The following is a 20,725-nucleotide window of genomic DNA, read 5'->3' as shown; positions in this document are numbered from 1 at the left end:
CTATCAATCTACTCAGACATGCACATACAGCTACACATACAGTGCTTCTGAACAATTTACCCCGACCTAACCTCCACTTTCACACATCAAGCACACGACACTTTCATATACTGTATACTGTACTATCCTCTTCTCTCTCTTTCTGTTTTGTTTCCTTAACTCTGATAATAAGCCTTGCCTATCAGTCTGTCTGCTGCCATTGTACGCTTTGATGATTCAGTCCCCTTTAAGAATCATCTGAAAGACACCAACACAGACCAGTGCACTGGACAAGATGCATGCATGCATGTGTGTTACGGTTTTCATTGGGGCTTAAAACATACTTACGTGTTTGTTTAATGTATGTGTCTGTGTGTATTTACGATTATGTGTTCTTGTGTGTTACAGCCGTAAAATATATAAATATACAAAGGTGAGTATGTGTGTGTCTGTGTATGGATACATGGGTGTGTATATTTTAGCTGAGAATAGCAAATCAGCATGGAGATAGGTATTGTGGCAGAAAGTGAGCCTGTATGCACGTTTGTGTGTGTTTAAGTGTGTTTGAGCCCTTTAAGAAAGGCATTTTGCACACTGCACAGGGTTATGTATTTTAAAAAAGTATGTATGTATGTGAATGTGTGTGTGTGTTGGACGATGGTATACCAGCTTAAAGAGCATTTATGTCTGATTTCCGCACATTGGGTAGTGTGTCTGTTGGTGTATATGTGTATGTGTGCATATGTGTGTGTGTGTGTGTGTGTGTGTGTGGAGATATAATGCATTAAATTTTGTAATACCAACAGGATGACTGCTAACTAGCTGCCACGATGCCCGCTAAACCGTTAGATATGTCAGCCTGTTTGGCAAAGAGAGAAAGCAGTTTTATTTCTGTGCTACAGTTCTGTTGCTGTTGCTTCGAACTGTCCGACCTAATTGGACCAAAAAAGAAATCCTGGGGTAAAGAGATAGCTACAGTAGCGCAGAGTAGGTTATAAACAGTTGAGGGCAAGAAAAGTCACTTTGGATTTGAACTCTCATTAATATTTGAATGCAGTTACTCTCAACATTAAGTTGCCATGATATCTTGTTTTGAGAGGAAACTCATCTAATTGCAGAGGAGAATTACAATCTCAAAGCTATGTTAGGAACTTCTAAGGAAAAATAAAATGATTTACTTGTGATGTTCCTGCATTTATGTGACCTACTTTTCCTTAACCTGCTTAAACTCTCTAAATTTCCCACTCCCCAGTGAAGGTTGGGATGCCAGTGCAATTGTGCAATTTAAAGCATAATTTGGTACTGCATTGCATTCTGGTCTTTTGAGGCTATTGACAAAATGGTGTTTCTGTCTATTGTATGATTATTCACAAACATTACATTCTTCCTGCGTTGCGGTTGAATGTAAGTATAAAATGGAGAATATATAAAAGGGCCCTTAGCTCTGTGAATCTGAGGGACTGACATCAAAAGCTGTTTTGCTGTACTATACAGTATGTACTGCTGATGTTTAAGATTGCTGGTAACAATTCATTACAAACTTAATTTTAGCTGTGATGACAAATATTTTAAGTTGATCAGTGTGTTTGGTTATATCTATACAACCAAACAACAAAAGTTATCTGCCAATACAATACTCTTCACGGTATGTCTTACCCTGGCGTCTGTGACCTTGAACTCTCGAAGGATGTATTGGGGCATGTTGTACTCGGCCATGGGATCCACCACAAAGTACTGATATCTGGCTGAGCGCTCTGCCGGCCAGTATTGGTGACACTTTTCCTGTTTTAGCAGATGGAGAGATAAATCCCTGAAATTAATATTTCAACTATTTACTCACTAATTTTCATCTTATTTTACTTTTAATAACTGTGTGTATCCTTCGATCAACAAACAACGAATATCAAATGAGTGTATATTAATGTGTGTTTGAGTCCTACCCGTCCCATCTCTCTCAGTTTGGTCAACATGACTACAATGGTAGAGTTGTTCTCCCAGAGCATTCTCCAGAAGTCTTCTGTAGTCTCTGCCAGGGGGCCCTGTGTGGCGATGTAGGCTTTCTGTTGTCTGTGTAAACAGTAAAACCATGTTAAAATCATTTAAGTTTGGCTTGTATAATTAATCAGTACCACTTTTAACACCACTGATGCAAATTCTGGGATCACTTAAAAAAGTTTTTGCTGATACTTAATACATCTTTTAAGACTGAGTAGCCCTGTCCATACCTGGAATTAACATGTGTCTTGGGTGATCCGATCACAAGTTGACAGCTTTAAGTACGTCTTTTCACACCATACGTTATAATGCATCTTGAGTTACCACTTGTGATATATGTGCAAATAAACATGTACATCATTTCCATTTGCAAAGATAAAATGTGATGTGGTTTTTAACCAGCAGGAGGTGGCAATGAACTTCCTTTGCCTAGTCTGCCAGAAATTAAAAGAAGAAGAAGAAGAAATCAAGACAATACAGACTGGGTCTATTCCTTAGCTTTTTCCAGGCAAAGCAAATCTCCCAAAATATTTGACGCACTCGTAATACATCTCTGTGGGCTTTTTTGAAATTTTCAGACGGTGTGGACAAAGCCAGTTTACGTGATTTATACGAATTGCCTTTGTTTGTGAGTGATATACGCATATCTGCTTATGCAGAGGACGTCAGTTGAGTTGGCAGTCCTTTAGTGTGGCCCAGGACACACTAAAGGACACACTGCTAAAAGACTGTGACCATATGCGGTCAAGACCAAATCCGAATGTGGTCTGAGCGATCAGATCTCAATGCATCCTCAATGCATCTTGGGTGCATTCTCACCTTTACTTCTTAGCTGTCCACTTGAGATTAGATCATCCAATACGTATGTTAAAGCCAGGTAAGAACAAGGCCGATGAATGCTTTTCCTGAGTAATACACATTACCTTGATGCTTGCTGAGAAAAAAAAGCAATGTATTGAAATTTGCTTTCCATGTCCCTTATCTACTGTACCCTCTCTCCACAAAGTTATTTTAACCTCTCTGCTTAACTATTATGTCTCAAATTTTTAAATATGTTTCCTGGCAATAGTAAAAAAATGGAATCACCTCACACACCCCTTATGTTGGCATGTATCCTGGCACCTCACCCCTCTTCCTACCTGTATCCATCAATGAAACTGGCATTGATGTAGTCAGATCCTTCCAGGCCTCTGATTGGCTGCAGGCAGACACGTGTGGTCTCATAGGGCATGATGTTGACCAGCCGATTCTTAAACTTGTTGCAGGGAAGGTTGGCACTGATGAAGCGCGACGTGTGGGCTTTGGAGTTGGCCAAACGCTGGAGGGAAAGATAGAGGGAAAAATGGATGAAGGAAAGGGAATAGGGCAAAGTAAGAGTGTGAGGAAAAAATACAGAAGGAAAACATTTTACACAAAGTATGGAATAAAAGGTGTGGAGGAGGAGGAGGACGTGACAAGGAAAATGAAAAGAGAGTACAGTGGTGAGGGGAAGAGGGAATGGATTGACAAAATCCATGGTAGTTACAAAGAGGAAAGAAGAGGCATTAAAAGAGAAGAAAGAGGAAGGAAGAGCAGGACAGGTTAATCAAAGGAGGAGGGATGGGGAAGGAAGGAGGGAGGGGAGGACAGGTGCAAGACAGATAAAGAGAGGAAAATATCAATGACAGTAACAAAGTAATTAGTAAGAAAGTAATAAAGCACACCCAACCTAATCTGATCTTTCACCTTTACTGATGATGGCACAGCTTCAAAGGGACATTGTTTATTAAGAATATGTATTGGGAAGGAACTCAAAAACTTTATCCCCTTTTGCAACTTGTGGGGTCCTGCAGGGTCAGATGTAATGATGGAAAATATGCTACACACCCAGACTAACAAGCCTCTGGATCAAGACTGTATGAAACAGAAAACTCGCCTAAAAGTGGGTCACCACCGCCTTTGATAATGGCAGTGTAGTATGTGTGCATAAAACATAGATTCACACAGGGATGTTCAGAAAGACAAACACACACACACTGCATTATGATCAAAATGAAAAGTTGTGCTGCTACATCATCATCGTCATGAGGCCCTAAGAGGGAGTTTGTGGGTCAGCAAGTCTTATGACGGCCTTGTCTTTGCTTCAGTGTCTCAACAAAGAATTTATGTGTGTGTGGGTGTGTATGCTTGCTTGTTAGCGTTTGCCTGCAAATGGAAGACACCCTAGTTAGATTATTTAAGGCCCTTTCAGAGAGAGAAAAGCATGGTGGACTGACGACACTAGCAGCATCATAAAAGGCGAGAGAGACAAATGAGCTGCGACTGACCCCACTGAAAAAGTGGGCGGGGAATGCAGATTTTATTTCCTGAACTCCTTGCACCTCTATGTGAACAGGGTCTAAATTTCTATTTTCCCTTTTACCCTTTAGAGTAGTCCCCTCTCTTTCTCTCTAGTTCCCCAATAGCACCACTATCTCTGTGTCAGTGGCTACTTGGAGTCCATCCAGCCCTCCCCCTCGTCCTCCTCCCTTCCCTTCATCCTTCGCTACTGTCCTCCCTTTGATCTGTGTTTCACAAAGGCACCTGGAAAGGCTTGAGGTGGCTTGGCAATGCTAAAGAGGCCCTCTGCTACACCACCACATACGAGAGAGGGTGAAGGGAACAGAGCCAAACCTGGCAACCAGTCATCCAACAGGACAGAGAAACACCTAGGGTACCTCTGGTCATGGTTGCCAGTTCCTTCCCATTTATTGTACACTATATCCGTCCAGCTGGAAGATACATTACATACATTAAGCATGTCAAGCCACAGCGAGAATAATAATTTTTGGTGTTATAGTCAGAAACAAGTGCTTACAGAAGCAGTTGCCCAGTGACCAAACAGACAGGCAGGACCATAATCTTAATCATAATATGCCCTGACTATAACCCTAATTAACAAATTAATAATAAATAATAGATATATCAGTAAACAAACATCCTTAATCAATCATCCCCAGTAAGCATTATCTTTCTAGTAAATTGTGTGCGTCAATGTTTGACTGTATGAATTATATTTATGATGCGGCTACAATGCAATACAATATCTTGCAAACTTCTTGCAAACTGTCACCATCATTTTATTTAAAACTGAAGAGCAGTTTTGTCTTCTTGTTTGCACTTAAAACGCAATTAAAACTCTGCTGCTGATTTCCGAATCATTCCTTTGGTATATATATTCAAACTGATCACAGTAACCTAGTATCTCTTTTTTTTTGTTTGTGCGTGATTTGTGTCCTGTAGGTTTCTGAAGCCTTTGGGCATATGGGTTATGTGAACAAATTTTTTCTGTGCATTATTTTTCTCTGAACATGCATGTTATTCATGCACATATGCCAGAAAGCGCTAGTCTGAAAACTTCACGACAAGTTCCTCTTCTGGGTTCAGTCTCCCTGCTGAACTTCTGTGAATCCCACCAGTCACAGCTTAACTCTGTATGACGCTGTATCCCACCTGAGAATGACAAAGCCCTCCCACTGTCCCTATAGTGCAGCATTCTGTCGAATCACTTCCTTAGTGCCAGGTTAGCATACAGCTGTCCCTTTGTTCATTAGCCAAACGTTCCTCCCTCTACTTGCCCTGCCATCCACCTCCATTTGTCATCATCAAGTATTAATTACTTAGCTCCCCCACAACTCTTCGAACACTCCTTTCTTCTCTATCCTGACTTTAATGTGGACGTTATTAATCCCTGTTAGACTCCTGATGCCAGCTCAGCATTATCCTTACCAGATGGCAATGGAGATTCCATCCCCATTGTGCTCCATTGAGTAAAAAAAAAAAAAAGATCGAACACACCAGCACTATTATTGTTTCTTGGCGCAGGGAGGGGTTGATGAATGGTGACGGGAAGATGATGGATGATTTGAGAATGAGCATGTGTGCAATTCAAGGTCAGCAGATAGCGGCGCGCCAAAGCTGAGGTGAGTTTATAACTTGATGATTCTTCAGATCTTTAATGGAGATCTATGTAAACACTGTGTCTGGCTTTCTTTCCTAGCATACTGCTTTGCCATGAATTTCTCTTAGAAAGCATACGATCTCTCTTTCTCAAACCTAAACTCAAATCTGTGCTGTTTTCAGCCAAGTATTCTTTGTCTTGTGCATGCTAGATTAAACCCATCATATTATTCCAAATCCTCAAAAATGAACATTGTGGCAAAATAGTGAAGGGCTTTGACAATTCAATTTTCTTGCAAAAAATACAATATTTCAAATCGTGTGTATTTAAGTGATTAAATTATTGAAGTGAGGCTTGAAAATAAAGGAGATTTGCTTTCTAATCCATCTGAGATCCTATTACTTGGACAGCATATATAAACTGACAAATAGCTGCCACATAAATAAGGCAGGTTTAATCTATATTCTACTTACCTGGGGCTAAAGGTATTACATCTTCAAGAGAAGTGTCTTTATCTCAAACGCTTAACTCTTTAAGCTTACTATGCTATACACTGTGTTCATTCAGTGTTTCCATTATCTCAATATAAGCAACAAGCTGAAAGAGACATCCAACCTGCCTCTTGCCTACTACCAAATTCAGTTTGATGTATAAGGATTTTCTGTAAACTGCATCCTCACCTACCATAATTATCCATTTTGGGTCTTCCTTAGTCTCCTCATTTAGTTTCACGGTTTCTTGCCACAGTTGTTGGTACTACTACTGTATATGTTTTGCACAAGTATAAAAATTAAAAGAAATGTATGATTACAAATCAAAAAGTGATTATTGCATCCCGCAATTAAGCACATTGCAAATAACGATGAAGAGAAAAAAAATGAACAGCAAAGTAATTGGATATGCATCCAAAAAAAACTTCTGGGAAGATAAAGCTGGGAGCAAGGCTCATTTAAAAGGCTTATGTTTGCTTAAGACAAAGTGACAGAACTCTCAAAATGTGGTGTTTACATCTTCGTTATTTAGTTATGATTAAGTCCAAAAAGTGAAAAGTTAATAGAGGCACTGATCTAACATGTTTGCTTTTTGTCGTCTGATTTGCATATTGTTTGTAGCTGTCTTGACTTCAGGACAGTTCCATCTGCCAAATGAGTTTTTGAGCTGTCATTTGAAGTTTTAATTGGTGCCTGTATTGTCAAAATGCAAAATGGGTCCCCTACAAAAAAACTACAGCCAGTCAGTCCCAAAAATTTCCATGTCAGACCCCAGTAGAAGACAAATGCTAAGCTTCATCTGAAACAGTTTGTCCCACTACGTCATGGTTTATTTGTGAAAACAAGAAAGAGACAGAGCTCAAACTCTGCCCAAACACTGTACCAGGTTAATAAGGAAATTGAATCAATTTCCTGTACCTTGAACTCTAGCTCCATGCCAGTGACATGCTCCCCGCTCTCCACCTGGGCCAGCTTCTGGATGTAGGAATAGAGGCTCCGGGCAGCCACTTCAGTGTTGCCGCAAGCCACCGCCTCCAGCAGTGCGTCGTGAATGAAGCTGTATTGGTCCTCTGTCTGCACCATGTAGTTCCGCTGTGACCGCATCAGAGTCACGTGGCCGTAAATGTCGACCGTCTTCTCATGCTTGATACGCTCAAGCATGGCATCGATGACGATAAAGCAGCCTGTCCGGCCGACACCCGCACTATAGGAGGATTGAAATGAATGAGAAGAAAGAGAAAGAGAAGTTGGAGGTTATAAGACTTGCTCTTATTTCTAGGGCCTTACTCTCTCATGGCACCGTGGCTATGCATTTATGTTTCTCTAATACTAAATGGTGCCACATTTCTCTTATAGGAATTTAATTGTAATTTGCAGTTGTTCTTATTCCTAAATTATTAAAACATGTGGTGATAATGTATGTCCAGTAATCCTGGAAAATTTGTTGTGGCATTACACTTTAAATAATTGAGTAGGAGAGTAAAACAGAGAGATTTAGTGGTAGCTTGAGAGAGAATACAGAAATAACTTAAAATGACAGAACAACAAGAGGACGGTGGTGGAGACTGAGCGAAGCAAGCTGTCGAATTTTAGTTTTTATTGTATAGCACGTTGGACTCACTTAAGTCATCTTATCTTGACAAAGAGAATTCAATTTGAATAAGCCATTCGAGAAATATCGCTTGTAAAAGGAGGAAGGGTTAAGGAGCAAAAAGGGAGAAGTAGGAACGATGGAAAGGGATTACTGTGAGACTTTTCACAAAGAGAAAAAAAAGGGACAGAGGTGGAGAGAATTAAAGCAGGAAAAAAAAAAAAGAGTGCCTCAAAGAGAATGATGATGTGACCACTGGAGAAAGGAAAAGATGGTGTGGTAAAAAAGAGAATGTGTGTTTGTATAATGTGCGTTATGTAATGTATAATAGCAGATACACAGGGAGGAGCTCTGCCATTCTGTTTGCTCATGAGTATACACACACACTCAGGGAGATGGGCATGAGGCAAAAATGAAACAAGGATATAACTTCCATATGCAGGGTTAGGCTTAATTTTCGCACTGTCACAACATGGGGCAAGTGCCTTTAGATCATGAAACTGTCCCATTAGGGCACACATACTGCCGTTTAAAACTGGGCACTTTGGCGCTCAAAGCAAAAAAGAATATTTTTACCGAACCTAACAACATAAGATTACTAATGACCTGCAGTGGGCGATGATTGGTCCGGCATCAGGCGGGTTGCAGGTCTTCACCCTACGGAGGAAGGCCAGGAAGGGGGTCGGGTACTCTGGTACACCGTGGTCAGGCCACGCTGTGAACTGGAACTGACGAACCTCCCGCTTCTCACTGGAGCCATTCTGGAAAAAACAGCAAGACGTGTGTTGGATATGGTGGTGGTGTTACTGGCTAACTAGCTTTATCGGTGTCATAGCAAAGTTAAACAAAAATGGTGTCTGAGCACTGTTCCACTGTAGGAATGACCGCTCTCCTTCAACCCACCTAATCTATTTACATACATTTGCAAATTGACCAAGGTAGTCTGACTCAAAATTTCAGCTGCCTTCACAGGGGATGAGTGTTCCATAGTTTAAAATAGAATTTTGGGTTTTATTTTCCTTTGGGAAGCACTTTCTCTCTCACACACACGCAAGCACGCACGCACGCACGCACGCACGCAGCTGATCAGATGGCCTCAACATAATAAAATAGGTATGATAATTTATATACTGGACAGTACAGGTGCTTATATCTTCATGCAGATGCACACAGCAAACATCCACATTATACAGCTGTCTGTCGGCTCCCATCTCAAACTCAATTCTAAAGGCGTCAAAGATACAAGCTGGGATCCAGAGGAAGATTTTGAGAAGGATAAGGAAGAGGAAAGGAAAAATTCTCCCTTGCATATTTCTGTCCTCCTCTCCTCTCAGAAGATCCTCTAATGGAGGTACTGTTTGCATTTCAATGCAGTGCCTCTGCTTCCCTGACAGAGGGACTTTTTTCCTTGCTGAATAAATGAATAAATGAGTGTGCTAATTAAAAGCAAACTGACCTAGTTCTTATTTCCCTTGTTTTTTTTTTTTTTATGGACATTCCCTGTTTTCAGTGGATGATGCAGGCTGAATGGATGTGATTGCTGCTTGGCTGCTAGTTTTCTTTAAATTTATTTGTTTTTTGTAAAGGACTTGTCAGTAGACACAATGCTGCATCACCGCAGGACACACATACATATGGATAGGAACCATGGCGCTGCTTTATGTTTATGTGTATATTTGCGTGTCTACTGCCAGCTTCTGCTACCTTATACTTCACACAAATCCAACAAAATATTTTTTCTCAGAGATATAAGTGAAAACAGCTCAGAGAGAAATCACAGATGTGACTGCAGTTATAAGGAGGGGGGGGGGGAGAGGATAGATAGCAAAAGAATCATATCGGTGGGTTTGATGGAGGCTGAGAGCGGCAGAATGTAAATGGCCCTGAATGTCAACCAGTAGGCTTTAAAGCACCGTGGCTGCTGATCTCTTGGTATCTTTACCGTCACCGGTTTGCTCTGATGTTCATTGTTCTGCTTACATGCCAACTAAAATCGAAAATTCTGGAAATGTCTAATCCTTCCCATGGCTGGTTTTTCTGCTATGAATCTTCTAAGAGCTCTTATTTAAATTTGTGTTTGCATGACTATGAGGGGTGTGAGACTGTGAGTGCGAGTGAGTTTGCGTGTAGATGTGCTGGTGTTTCTTTCTTTGTTTTTTCTGTGTCCGTGTGTGAGTATCTGTATTTGAATGCACTTTAATGTGTGCTATTCATATCTGTGGGTGTGTATCTGTGTGATCAGATGTATGCATATGTACCAAGGTATGTAAATACAGGTATTTTGAGTTTTATGTTGCGTGCAACTGCGACTGTATGTTTGTGTACAGGTCTGCATGTGAGCTCGCATATGCAAATGCTTCCTCTTAAGAATGTTTTCATCTGTTTTGAGACTGCGTATCTGCCCGTGAGTTCAGTGTTTGAATTTGTGTGTGCGTGTGCGCGCGCAGAAGCACGAGAGCAGTCTGCCAATTATGAATATTGAGTTTCTCTTCTGCTCGCTTTACCTAAGTGCTCCAATTTGGCAGACGCACATAAACAGATGATCTATTGAGGAGAGAGAGAGCTGAACAAGGTGAGTGGGGTGCACTGGAAGGACTATGGGGACAAAGTATATACAGTATCTGTACATCGAATGGAAAAAAGGCAGAGAGTTTATGCCATCTTTTTTTGTGCTTATGCAAACTTTGTGTCTGTATTTTTATAAGCTCTGTCTTGGGAAGTGGCCCTCTTTTACTGTGCAGACATTGAATAAGGATATTGTTATTCATGGTTATCCAACTTTATAATAAATATAAAGGCTGTATTTTATTTGCTTAGACATGCATTGGTTTGTTACAGTATTACTTGAGAAAAGAGCAGACGTAGACAGCGGTGGTTTGCAAAAAGTATGTGTGTGTTTGTATACATGTGTGGGAGGGAGAGAAAGGGAGAAATCATCCTACCTTGTGCAAGGAGAAAGTGCGGACACAGAAAGTGGCCAATTCTATGGTGTCCAGCAGGGTCACTTGGGTCATACCATAGGTTTCTGTGCCACGACTGGGCCAGTACTGGTCACACTTAATCTGACGGAGGAAATGAGACAAAGAGAGACAGACAGATGAACTAACAGGGGTATTAGTTGCAATACGTCACTTTCTATTAAATGGTGTCTCCGCTAATGAACATGACAATGCACATAAATGGAGGAGAACAGAAAATTTCAAATAATGCTCATTCTCACACAAATACATGCGCTCATGCACCGCTCATAAAGCAAACCCTCCTGTGGATTAAAACACCAGGCGGTGTTGACAGAAACACCAGGGTGGCTTCTCTCTATTTCACATCTGAGAAACAACACTATGCACACTGAAAAGATGTGACCAGAATGTCACAGCAACTCCACTCTTATAGTTTAACTTGATCAACCTTACACAAATCCTGCCTGCATCCTTCCCTAAATCAAAAATGTTTACCAGAAATGCAAAACATCAGCATGCAGGGCTGCATTTGGAATTTAAGGAACATAATCACATCAAAATCAATTCTTAATTCAGTATTTGTTAAAATAAAAGGCGAATATAGTATTATCATTTCAGATCCTTACATAAAGACCCTCCCATTCTTCTAAAAGGTTTTTGGCAAGAGCTTTTAGCTGTTTCTTGTCCAGTTGTTCTAAAGTATATCTCAAAATACAGCACCAGCTTTCCCAAGCCCTCCCCTGTCTGTCCACTTAATAAAGATTCATTCAATGTGGGGTGCGATGTGCCGGCGGATATCTGATGAGATGAGACAGCTAGTGAGGGAGATGTGCTGCTCTTCAGCTTTCTCTTCCATTTCCTGCTCAAGCTGACACTCAAGTTTTACTGCCCGCTAATCCTGATCACGTTTGACAGGAGTGGAACGCGCATGTCAGGATGGAGGATAGGTAAACAACTGAAAAGGGATAAAGAGGGGGAAAAATGAATGGAGACACCTGGGGTGAGTGTGCCTGATGTTGACACAGGTTTGAGTTGACAGGATGAAACATCGCAGTTGGCTTTTTGACATTTAAGTCCACTCCTTGAGAGCAAAGAATATTATCCCCATAGATCCATCCTAAGGATGCCCTCACACCATTTTACTTTATTTAATTTCTTTGTTGTAGCACTTACCTGCATTTTCGGCTCATAATTTAGAGAAATGGGTCATACGACAGGCACTTTGTTTACATAATGACTAGCTGTCACTATGGGCAAACGGGTCTGATATCCAACTGTCAAATTCTTTTGGAGAAGATGTGCAACTGGGAAATCAATGTAAAGCTATGCCATTTTTGCCAGCTGGTTCTTGTACTTGGTCTTGTGAAAAAAAAAAAAAAAAATGTTGAAGTGGTTTGTGAAAATCACTGGGGGGAAGTTTTAAAAAGAAACCTGCCAAAAGCAGTGCCCCAGCATTACTCCAGAAATTGGTTAAGTGGAGTTACCCGTGACTTTTCTTCCAGCCTGGTCATCATGACGACAGTGGCTGCTCTCTGTTCCCAAACCATCCTCCAGAAGTCCCCAAATGTCTCTGGTAATGGACCCTGGGTGGCGATGTAGGCATTCTGCTTCCTGTAGCCATCGATGTAGTTGGCATTGATATAGTCGCTACCTGTGATACCTTATATAGAGCACAGGAAAAAGAGAAGAATGTGGAACGTGGCATTTTTCATAGCTCTTCCACTTTTAATCCTGCCCTAATTCATCACTTTTTCTTTATTTTACTTTTCTCATTATTTGCACCCTTTACTTTTGCGCCATTTGCCTCAATAATTGCCAGTTTTACACACATTGACCCCGTTTCCCAGTCAATGAAGGTGTAAAGATTCTAAACTGGAAAAAAATAAACATGTAAATTACTGATGTAATGAGTCTTCACACTTCTTGGTGTTGAAACAAGTGAAAATTGGATCAGTTAAAATTTTGGAACTGTCCAGACACAAGTGGCACTTACTTAAGATACAGTTGATCATGTCAGATTTTGGGACTTAAAATATTATAGGTATTACTCTTGCCGGATATTTTTTAAAGCTTGTTTTGAGGAAGATAAAAAAAAACAAAAAACAAAAAACAAGACGTAATGCAAGATTAAATAAAATATTAAAACAGTCTCAAAGCCTTTCTACCATTCTGCTACTGCAGAGCTGAAAGAACCCTCAGTGCCATAGCGAGGAATATGTCAACCACTCAGCCACCAGAGCCGGGAGGTGGATCCTGCTACCATCCTTCTCATCCTACCACCATGGTCTGTTACACACCGGTTCCACTAAATCTAGCCATAAGGGAACCCTCTGCATTGTTGCATAGATGGATGTGTACTCGCAATATTTAATGAAAAGGATGGTGTATATAGCACTTATAATCTCTATTGCAAAATCCTGCTTCTACTGACTGCATGCAACTAACAAAGTATTCTGTGACATCTTTTAAAGTGTCTAAAGCAGTAACAGAACACTTATACACTTAAATATATAGCTCACTTCAAGGCTTTCTCAGGACTGCTCATAATGCCAAGTGTGCAATGTTGTGTAACTATGAAACAAGTCTCTAGTCTCATCATGTGCAGTACAAAACTGTCATTAAGCTCTGATCTGAGGGAATCAGTGTGTTTTGGTTGTGTGGAATGTCCTGCATCCAAAAATCCAAGGTGTTTTCAAGCTCGGTGCAAAGTCATTACAAGCTCAATAATTTGAAGCTCTTCTAGGAAAAAGATTTAAGCCAAAAAGACAATCTTGCAATTACAGAATCACTAACACAGCATCTGATGGTGATAAGACAGAACATCGACCCTCTTCATTTAGTCAACTTCTACAGTCCTGTCAGCTGAACAGAGACTCCCGTGTGGCGGCATCTGTGTTGGAGAGTCACGTCTCTTTGACTGACATCTCCTCGCTCAAGCGACAAACAATGAAACACTTGACTGGGCTAATTTAAGAGAGACGACGCAGTTAGGACATGAACCAGGGTGGAGAGGAAGTATAAGACAGAGAAAGGAGGAGAAAGAGTCAGTGAGTGAGAAAGAGAGAAAGATAGAGAGAGAGACGGAGGAAAAGGTACAAAGAAGAAGAGCGAAGAAAGAAAAAATAATGAAAGAATAGAATGGAATTGAAAATAAAGAAGAAAAAAGAAAGGCAAATGTCATTAAAACGGATACCACGTTGCACAATCTGACTGTGGTGCCTTGGCTTTAGTCATAGCTAAGTGAACAGAGAATGGCGGCGTGCATGAATTGTTCTACTGCTGCGACTAATGGCAAAATCACTGCAGTGTAAAATAGAAATTTCAGACTTGATTAATTTATGTATTTATGGACGAGGCATTTTTTCCCTGGGATAATATTGTTATGCATGTTGTCGCACCCTCAAATTGGCCTGACTATTGTGAGATGTTGAAACCTAGTTAGAGAAGTTAGCTCACACAAAAGGAGAGTACTGTGGAGTTTGGCAAAATTGTTAGGAGTTGGGAGCTCTTCTGGTGATGCAACACCAGAACAATGTCAGCGGTGAAGGGTGACTACCTCTGACAATGTCCCTTGAGATTTAGGAGTCAGAGCAAGAGTTTTTCTGGCACTGAGTTACTCAGTGCTGTGTCTATGGGCAGTTAGAGGGAAGTCATGAGAGAGGGGCAGATCTGATGAGACAAACGGGACGGTGAAAACACTGGTTAAATTCCTGGGCCACTCTGAGTGTGAGATACTGTGACCAGGCCTAAAGCTGAGCTGAAACAAGTCCTCGCCTCACTCCTAAAAATAATATGATTCCATCAACTGCTTAGCTGCTCAGGACCAGGTTGAGCTGAAACAAGGCTTCCGTTTATGCTATCCTCCATTCTTTTCTGGTTAACTGCCAATTCAGTTACGACACTGTAATCTAGTCCAGTCCAGTCCATACAGCTTAGATTTCTAATCTATCCGATTTATTCTACAGTGCAATAAAGTACAGCATTCTACTGTATTGATTGAATTCAACATACTCTGTTTTGCACTGCTATGTACTGTTCTATATTGGTCTTCACTGTCTAGTCCCATCTGGCCTAGCGCATGTCTGTTGAGTACAGATTCCTAATTACTTAAACCGACTCTGTAATTATGAGGATTTCCCAAATGATCCACAAAGAGCTGAGCTCAACTTTGAGGTGGTGAAGGTGCAGAGTGTGAGGAACGGTGAGCCTTACCCTCGATGGGAGCCAGGATGACGCGGGAGTGGTCGTAGGCAATCACGTTGGCGTAACGATTTTTTGGCTTGTTCACCTCCAGGTTAGAGTGTTCCCAGGTGAACTGCTGGCCTGGATCGATAGACTGATGGGGACATAGACAGGCAGAACATGCACACACAAAGAAGAAATCACAAAAGCTGAGAGAGGAGCTGGGCAATACCAACACAGACTGAATGTTATCATAGAAAGAAGAGAGATCGAGAAGGTGATGTCCCCAAAGGAAAAAGTACATGGTATCATGAAAATCTGCTTACTAACTGGTTTAAATACTCAAAGCAGCTGCACACAGTACTTGATCAAAATCATTAATGTAGCAGGTACATAATGACAAATAACAACATTGATGAAAGAGGCTGTTCTCCCCCCTGAGGGGAAGGGTGTGGAACGAGGCCCGGACAATCGGGTGAAAGACAAATTCAGCCACCTCTTTAAAATACAAGAATCCCAGATAAATTTTCTGTTCCCTTGTCAGGATAATTAAGTATTCCATTACGATTCGCTGTTTGCTTATAGGCATCAGGCACTCTGTTGGTGTGGGGATGGAGCCTTGAAAGATATTTGCAGTTATGTAGGGTGGGGGTCTGGAGAGAGAGACTGAAGCTAAATGAAGTCCAACTGGAAACGTGATCTAACAATTTGCATGTAATCGTTACAGCAATCAGAGCTTCCCTCTGTTTTAGCCTTTTCCCATCTTTGTTTTTTCTTTCTTTCTGCCCTCTCTTTTCTCTTTGACTCCCTCTTTGTCCCCATTTTCCTTATCTGCATCTCTCCATCTTCAAAGTCTTCCACTTTTTCGTCCATGCTTCTTTGTCTCTTTATCGCCTTCCCCATCTCCTCTCTGATGTTTACAGTCCCTCTCAATGTAGCAGTCACCCGCCTAATACCCTGCTATTTTCCTTTTCTTTCTCAATTACCTTAAGCCTGAGTAGACGTGTGTATGTGTATGCGTGTGCTTATAATGACTAAGGTTAGTTCCCAGAAACAGCCCTTAATTCAAAATTGAAAAACACATTAAATAATTTAAAAACTGATTGAATAATAATAACTAAATTCTTCTTGCTGCAACCAAAATCTCTCCCTCTCCCTCCACCTTAAGATCCATGATGACATGTTTGAAGATAAATGACAGCTCCTGTCAAGAGGACAGGGTTTCAGGACATGGCTGCTAACTGCCTGATAGTAGAAAGACAACAAACTCTATGGCTTCAGTATCGTCAGGTAAAACTCTGGCTGCCTTTTCATTGCCGTTTGTACGTCAGATTATCTCCTCCTCATCTCCACTCTACAGCTGCGATGCTCTGTGCTCTCTCCCCTCACTGAATCCTCATCATTAACCAAGCCTCCCCACCTCATCTCTCTCCTCTCTCCCCTCCTCCTTCCATTTTACCTCCTCCCTCACATCTCGCCTGGCTAAAAACCAATCACTCAAAGCCCCGTAGAGCTGCGCTTGGCAAGCTGGTGCCCCTGGACGAGCAGCAATTCATCAAGAAAATAACAAAATTAAAATTACACTTCTCTATTTAATTTGGTCATTTATTTTTCCTGGGGGGTGGTTGTGTGAAGGGGCAGGGGTACCGAGGGAGAGTGAAAAAGAAGGAGCGGGAGAAGAGGCGAGCGGGCGGTTGCTCTCTCAAAGCCAAATAATTAGAAGTTGTAGTTGTAGCAAAGCGTTAACTTTGGCATTGTGTCTCTTGTCTCTCTTGTCTCTCTTCCCCCCGAATGAAACAAGCTTGTCCATTTGGTACACAGCCCGGATGTGGATTTATGAATAATAGATATCCAAGAAATACGGGATCACTATGAGAAGTCATTATCCACCAACATCCACTGGCAGGCATGATGACGGCAATCTTTGCAGGCGTACCCGCTTCCTACCTTAGCCTGGCGTTCAGCGAGGCGACAGGCACAGTGATTTAGGGATGGCGAGGGGGGGATATTGCTTGTATGCAAACGAGAGCTGATTCAGCGCTCCTGATTTCTAATCAACTCTGGTGTCATTTATAACTGCTGTGGTCTCAGAGCTCAGACAGCTCAGTTACTCCTTCTACACACACATGTGTGCCTTACATTAGTTGTGAGGACACTCGTTGACATAATGCATTCCCTAGTCCCTTACCCTAACCTTAACCATTTCAAATAAATGCTTAACCCCACGCTTGCATGCGCTGCACGCCTGCCTTGCACGCCGCGACGCACTTGACGCACGCACGCACGCACGCACGCACGCACGCACGCACGCACGCACACACACACACACTGCCAGTGTGGCTTTTCCCCAAAAACACATTAGTTGAGATCTACCAGACTTTATCTCTAGTGGACAGAAGGTACAGTGTTGTGTGTGAATGGACTTTCAAAACGCTTTTAGCCGCTTGCTTTATTATACATTATAAGTAAATGTTTAAGAGAGGTAAAGTCTTCATTCTGTAATTTCTGGCAGTTTAGGTATAATTTTTTCCAAATATATTTAATTTTCACCAATTTAGAAATGTTTCTATTTTCCTCAGTTGAATTCAGTAACCAAATTTTTTAAGTGAGACACATTTTCAGTGTCATAAAAGGACATATTCAACATCTTTGTTTAATACATTCTCCTGATGTAGGGCTAGATGCATTAAAGTAGAATTATTCTTTTATTTAGCAAAGTATTACAGGAAATTGCATTTGGGAGTTCAGGGGTTGCAACAACCCGCTGGGAGAAATTTTATATCGTTGAAAATGAAAATTGTCTTTCTTTGCCATGTTGAGGCTGCAAATATATCTGAAGAAATAAGAGGCTGAGTACAGTTGATATTTCATCAGTGGAGAAGCACCATTATCTACAATATTTTCAAAAAGCAGGAAAAAAAAATAAGAAAGAGAAACAGCCATTTCCCTGGGGGAAAGGAGGGATTTTTATGTCCCCGTACAATGGAAACACAATCATACCGAAATCAATGTTCAGAAGAAACTTTGAGCTTTGAACCTTTGGCCCACTCACCTCATATTCCTGTGAGAGCTTGAGGTTGTCGTTGGCCTTGAGAAGCTCTGTGTGTTCAGCCAACTCTGAAATAGGGATGGGAGGATGATTCATCATACCTGCTTGCCAAAAAATGGAGAGAAAAAGTCCACACAGGAAGAAGGGAAAGAAAGTTCATTAGCACAGTAGACAGGATTAAGTTCAAAACTTAAAAATCACACAACACACCACTTATGGGTGAGAATTTCTTGCTGACATAACAATGGAAGTTGGGTTTTAGTGGTGAGGAAGCTTGTGCAGAACATGGTGAATAAAACACACAGGAAAATGTATTGATTGGTGATGTTATACGAACTTGATTGGACCAGGCCAGAGCTCAAAAAGTTTGTCAAGCAAGGCTGATTGATTATTTGCCAAAGAAGCTAGTAGCATACACCCGCAGACCAAATTGTATTAATTCCCACAATGGTCATGACACTGACAGATGGATGGACCAATAGGACCAATAGTTGCTGAGTGTTGCCAGAGAAAAACCCAGACCAATTATGGCTCAAACATTCAGAGGCATCAATAATTTTTAATAGCTTGGGAAATTAGTCAAAAATGACACAAAATGAAAAATGTAAGGGTTTGATGGTAAAATCCAAGACTAGAAACATGACAGTCCAATCAATGGAATGATTATCTTGACAAGAATCCCTTGTACTCCCCACTGAAGATAATCAGAAGCAACATTTCCCTTAATAAAGAGGAATATTCAATACTGGATCACCAGTTGGTGGAAAAAAAAACCTTTCAATGGAAATCAGTCTTTAGAAATGGTGGCACTTTAAGCAGATCTTGCAAATTCATGTCAACTTAGTTATTTCTTGTTACCTATAAATGAATACTGTATCTTATTTTTTATATTACTTTTAGTACTGATCTGACCAATCAAAAAGAGAGATGAGAGAAAAGCTATGAAACAGTCTTTCGATTTGGATCAGACCCACGATATCCCACAGGCCTGCTTCTACTGCATCCTTAATATATAATGCCCTTGTTGTGCTGTGTTGTTAGCACAGTGACCAGTTTTGACTGTTGCGTCTATAAAAGGGCGCTTATTCTTGAACGGAGCCCTGACCTGGGGGCTCATGTGAAGGGAGGTGGGAGGGGGATTAGGAGGTTTAGGAGTGTGAGTGATGCTGAGTGACACAGTGAGCTGCTCCATTCCAGCCAGCCAGTACAAAGCAAGCAAGCTGCTGCTTCAATCCTTTCCTGGTTCCCTTCAAACCAGTTAACACTGGCTCTACGATGAACACTGCTTACATTCCAAAATCACAAAAATGCATTTTCAGTTGTATGTCCAATATGTTCTCCCAAATCCTTCCGCCATTTACCCAAAGGAATTCCCATAAAGAAATAGCTTTTCACTTGGGTGAAAAAATTGCGAGATTTTTTTGCTAGCTCCAATATCCACTGAATATTGTGTTGCTGCTGCTACAATATTATCAGCACTGCTATGCACTCCAGTCACTAATCCATTTAGGAGCATAATGTTGAGGCCATGTAATGGAATATGGGGCAGCCATAGATTGTGGCCCTGTCCCTGCATGCCGCCTGGCAATACTTAATGCTTTCATATTTTTAGTAAGAGGCATTTTTGCCTGCTGAGTGACGAGGTCGAAAGTCGACAAAACGTTGACATCTTTTCACAAAAAAAGTTACCCAGGCTTAATTGGGTGTGCAAATCGGCATAATCACATTAACCATCCTTATAATATCCCTTTATTGACAATGCTTAATATCCCCCCAATGTCAAGGGGTCACAGAAGTTTTGGTTGCTTTTGTTGCGCTTAAGAGGGGGAGCCCAACTTTATGTGCTGACAGTCTTCATTAGTAATGGTAATTTATTTTACACTGAGAGAACAATTCAGTGGCGTCAATTACATGAAGATTAACAAAGATTACAATGCATATTTGAAACAAATGGAGACGACACTGAACGGCGTGACATCCTCCGGAAAATGAATGGACACACTGCATTAACAGTTGTGCACAAGAGTTGTGCAACAAACACCCATACTTAAGTTTCTCAATCAGCTAACAAAGCATGCAGATTGTGGTGGCACCACTTGAGGATGAGACGTCATTATTAATAACTTCTGGTATGGGAATTCATTGGTGTGAGAGTAAAGAAAAAATATTGCAAATTAAATTTGGTTGCTTGTTTACTCGCTTCAAATTGAAAGGGAAAAGGTATCAGAAGCTATGAGCAAAGTAAGTTAATGCGTATGAAAATGAGGGGCCCTCACTTCTCCTTGAGAGAACAAGAGCAGGTTGTTTGAGGGCAGATCAAAGAATGATTGTGTTTGGTTTGTGTGTGTACATCTATGGTTGTGTGGTTTACTCTGTGTGTGTCTATGTGTATTTGTGAGTGTGTGTGAGTTACAGATATACTCAAACTCCATCAGCTCCTTTCAGTTTGTGTTTACTGCCCACATTACTGTCTGCCTGAATAAGTGCCTGCTCTGGTTAGAGAGATATATCAGGGCAAAGTGTTTACATATACATCCAAATAAACCATAACGCAAGGCC

At 41.1% G+C, this 20,725-nt stretch overlaps 1 protein-coding gene across 13 annotated transcripts in view; it reads right to left on the bottom strand.

The window, feature by feature from the left end:
• Positions 1–20,725, bottom strand: part of ptprsa (protein tyrosine phosphatase receptor type Sa) — a 230,334-nt gene that overhangs the window by 8,796 nt on the left and 200,813 nt on the right. For all 13 annotated transcript variants that reach the window (XM_040128917.1, XM_040128913.1, XM_040128924.1 and 10 more), the window contains 9 exons: positions 18,170–18,267; positions 15,148–15,271; positions 12,420–12,595; positions 10,918–11,037; positions 8,582–8,736; positions 7,303–7,588; positions 3,114–3,292; positions 1,920–2,046; positions 1,636–1,761 (listed from right to left, as the gene is read on the bottom strand). In XM_040128917.1, coding sequence (XP_039984851.1) covers positions 1,636–1,761; positions 1,920–2,046; positions 3,114–3,292; positions 7,303–7,588; positions 8,582–8,736; positions 10,918–11,037; positions 12,420–12,595; positions 15,148–15,271; positions 18,170–18,267 — 1,391 coding nt within the window. The remainder of the gene's footprint in view (positions 1–1,635; positions 1,762–1,919; positions 2,047–3,113; positions 3,293–7,302; positions 7,589–8,581; positions 8,737–10,917; positions 11,038–12,419; positions 12,596–15,147; positions 15,272–18,169; positions 18,268–20,725) is intronic.

This window comes from Xiphias gladius, chromosome 6 (assembly GCF_016859285.1).
Source record: "Xiphias gladius isolate SHS-SW01 ecotype Sanya breed wild chromosome 6, ASM1685928v1, whole genome shotgun sequence".
NCBI lineage: Eukaryota > Metazoa > Chordata > Actinopteri > Istiophoriformes > Xiphiidae > Xiphias > Xiphias gladius.
This window is presented reverse-complemented; position numbering and strand designations above follow the sequence as displayed.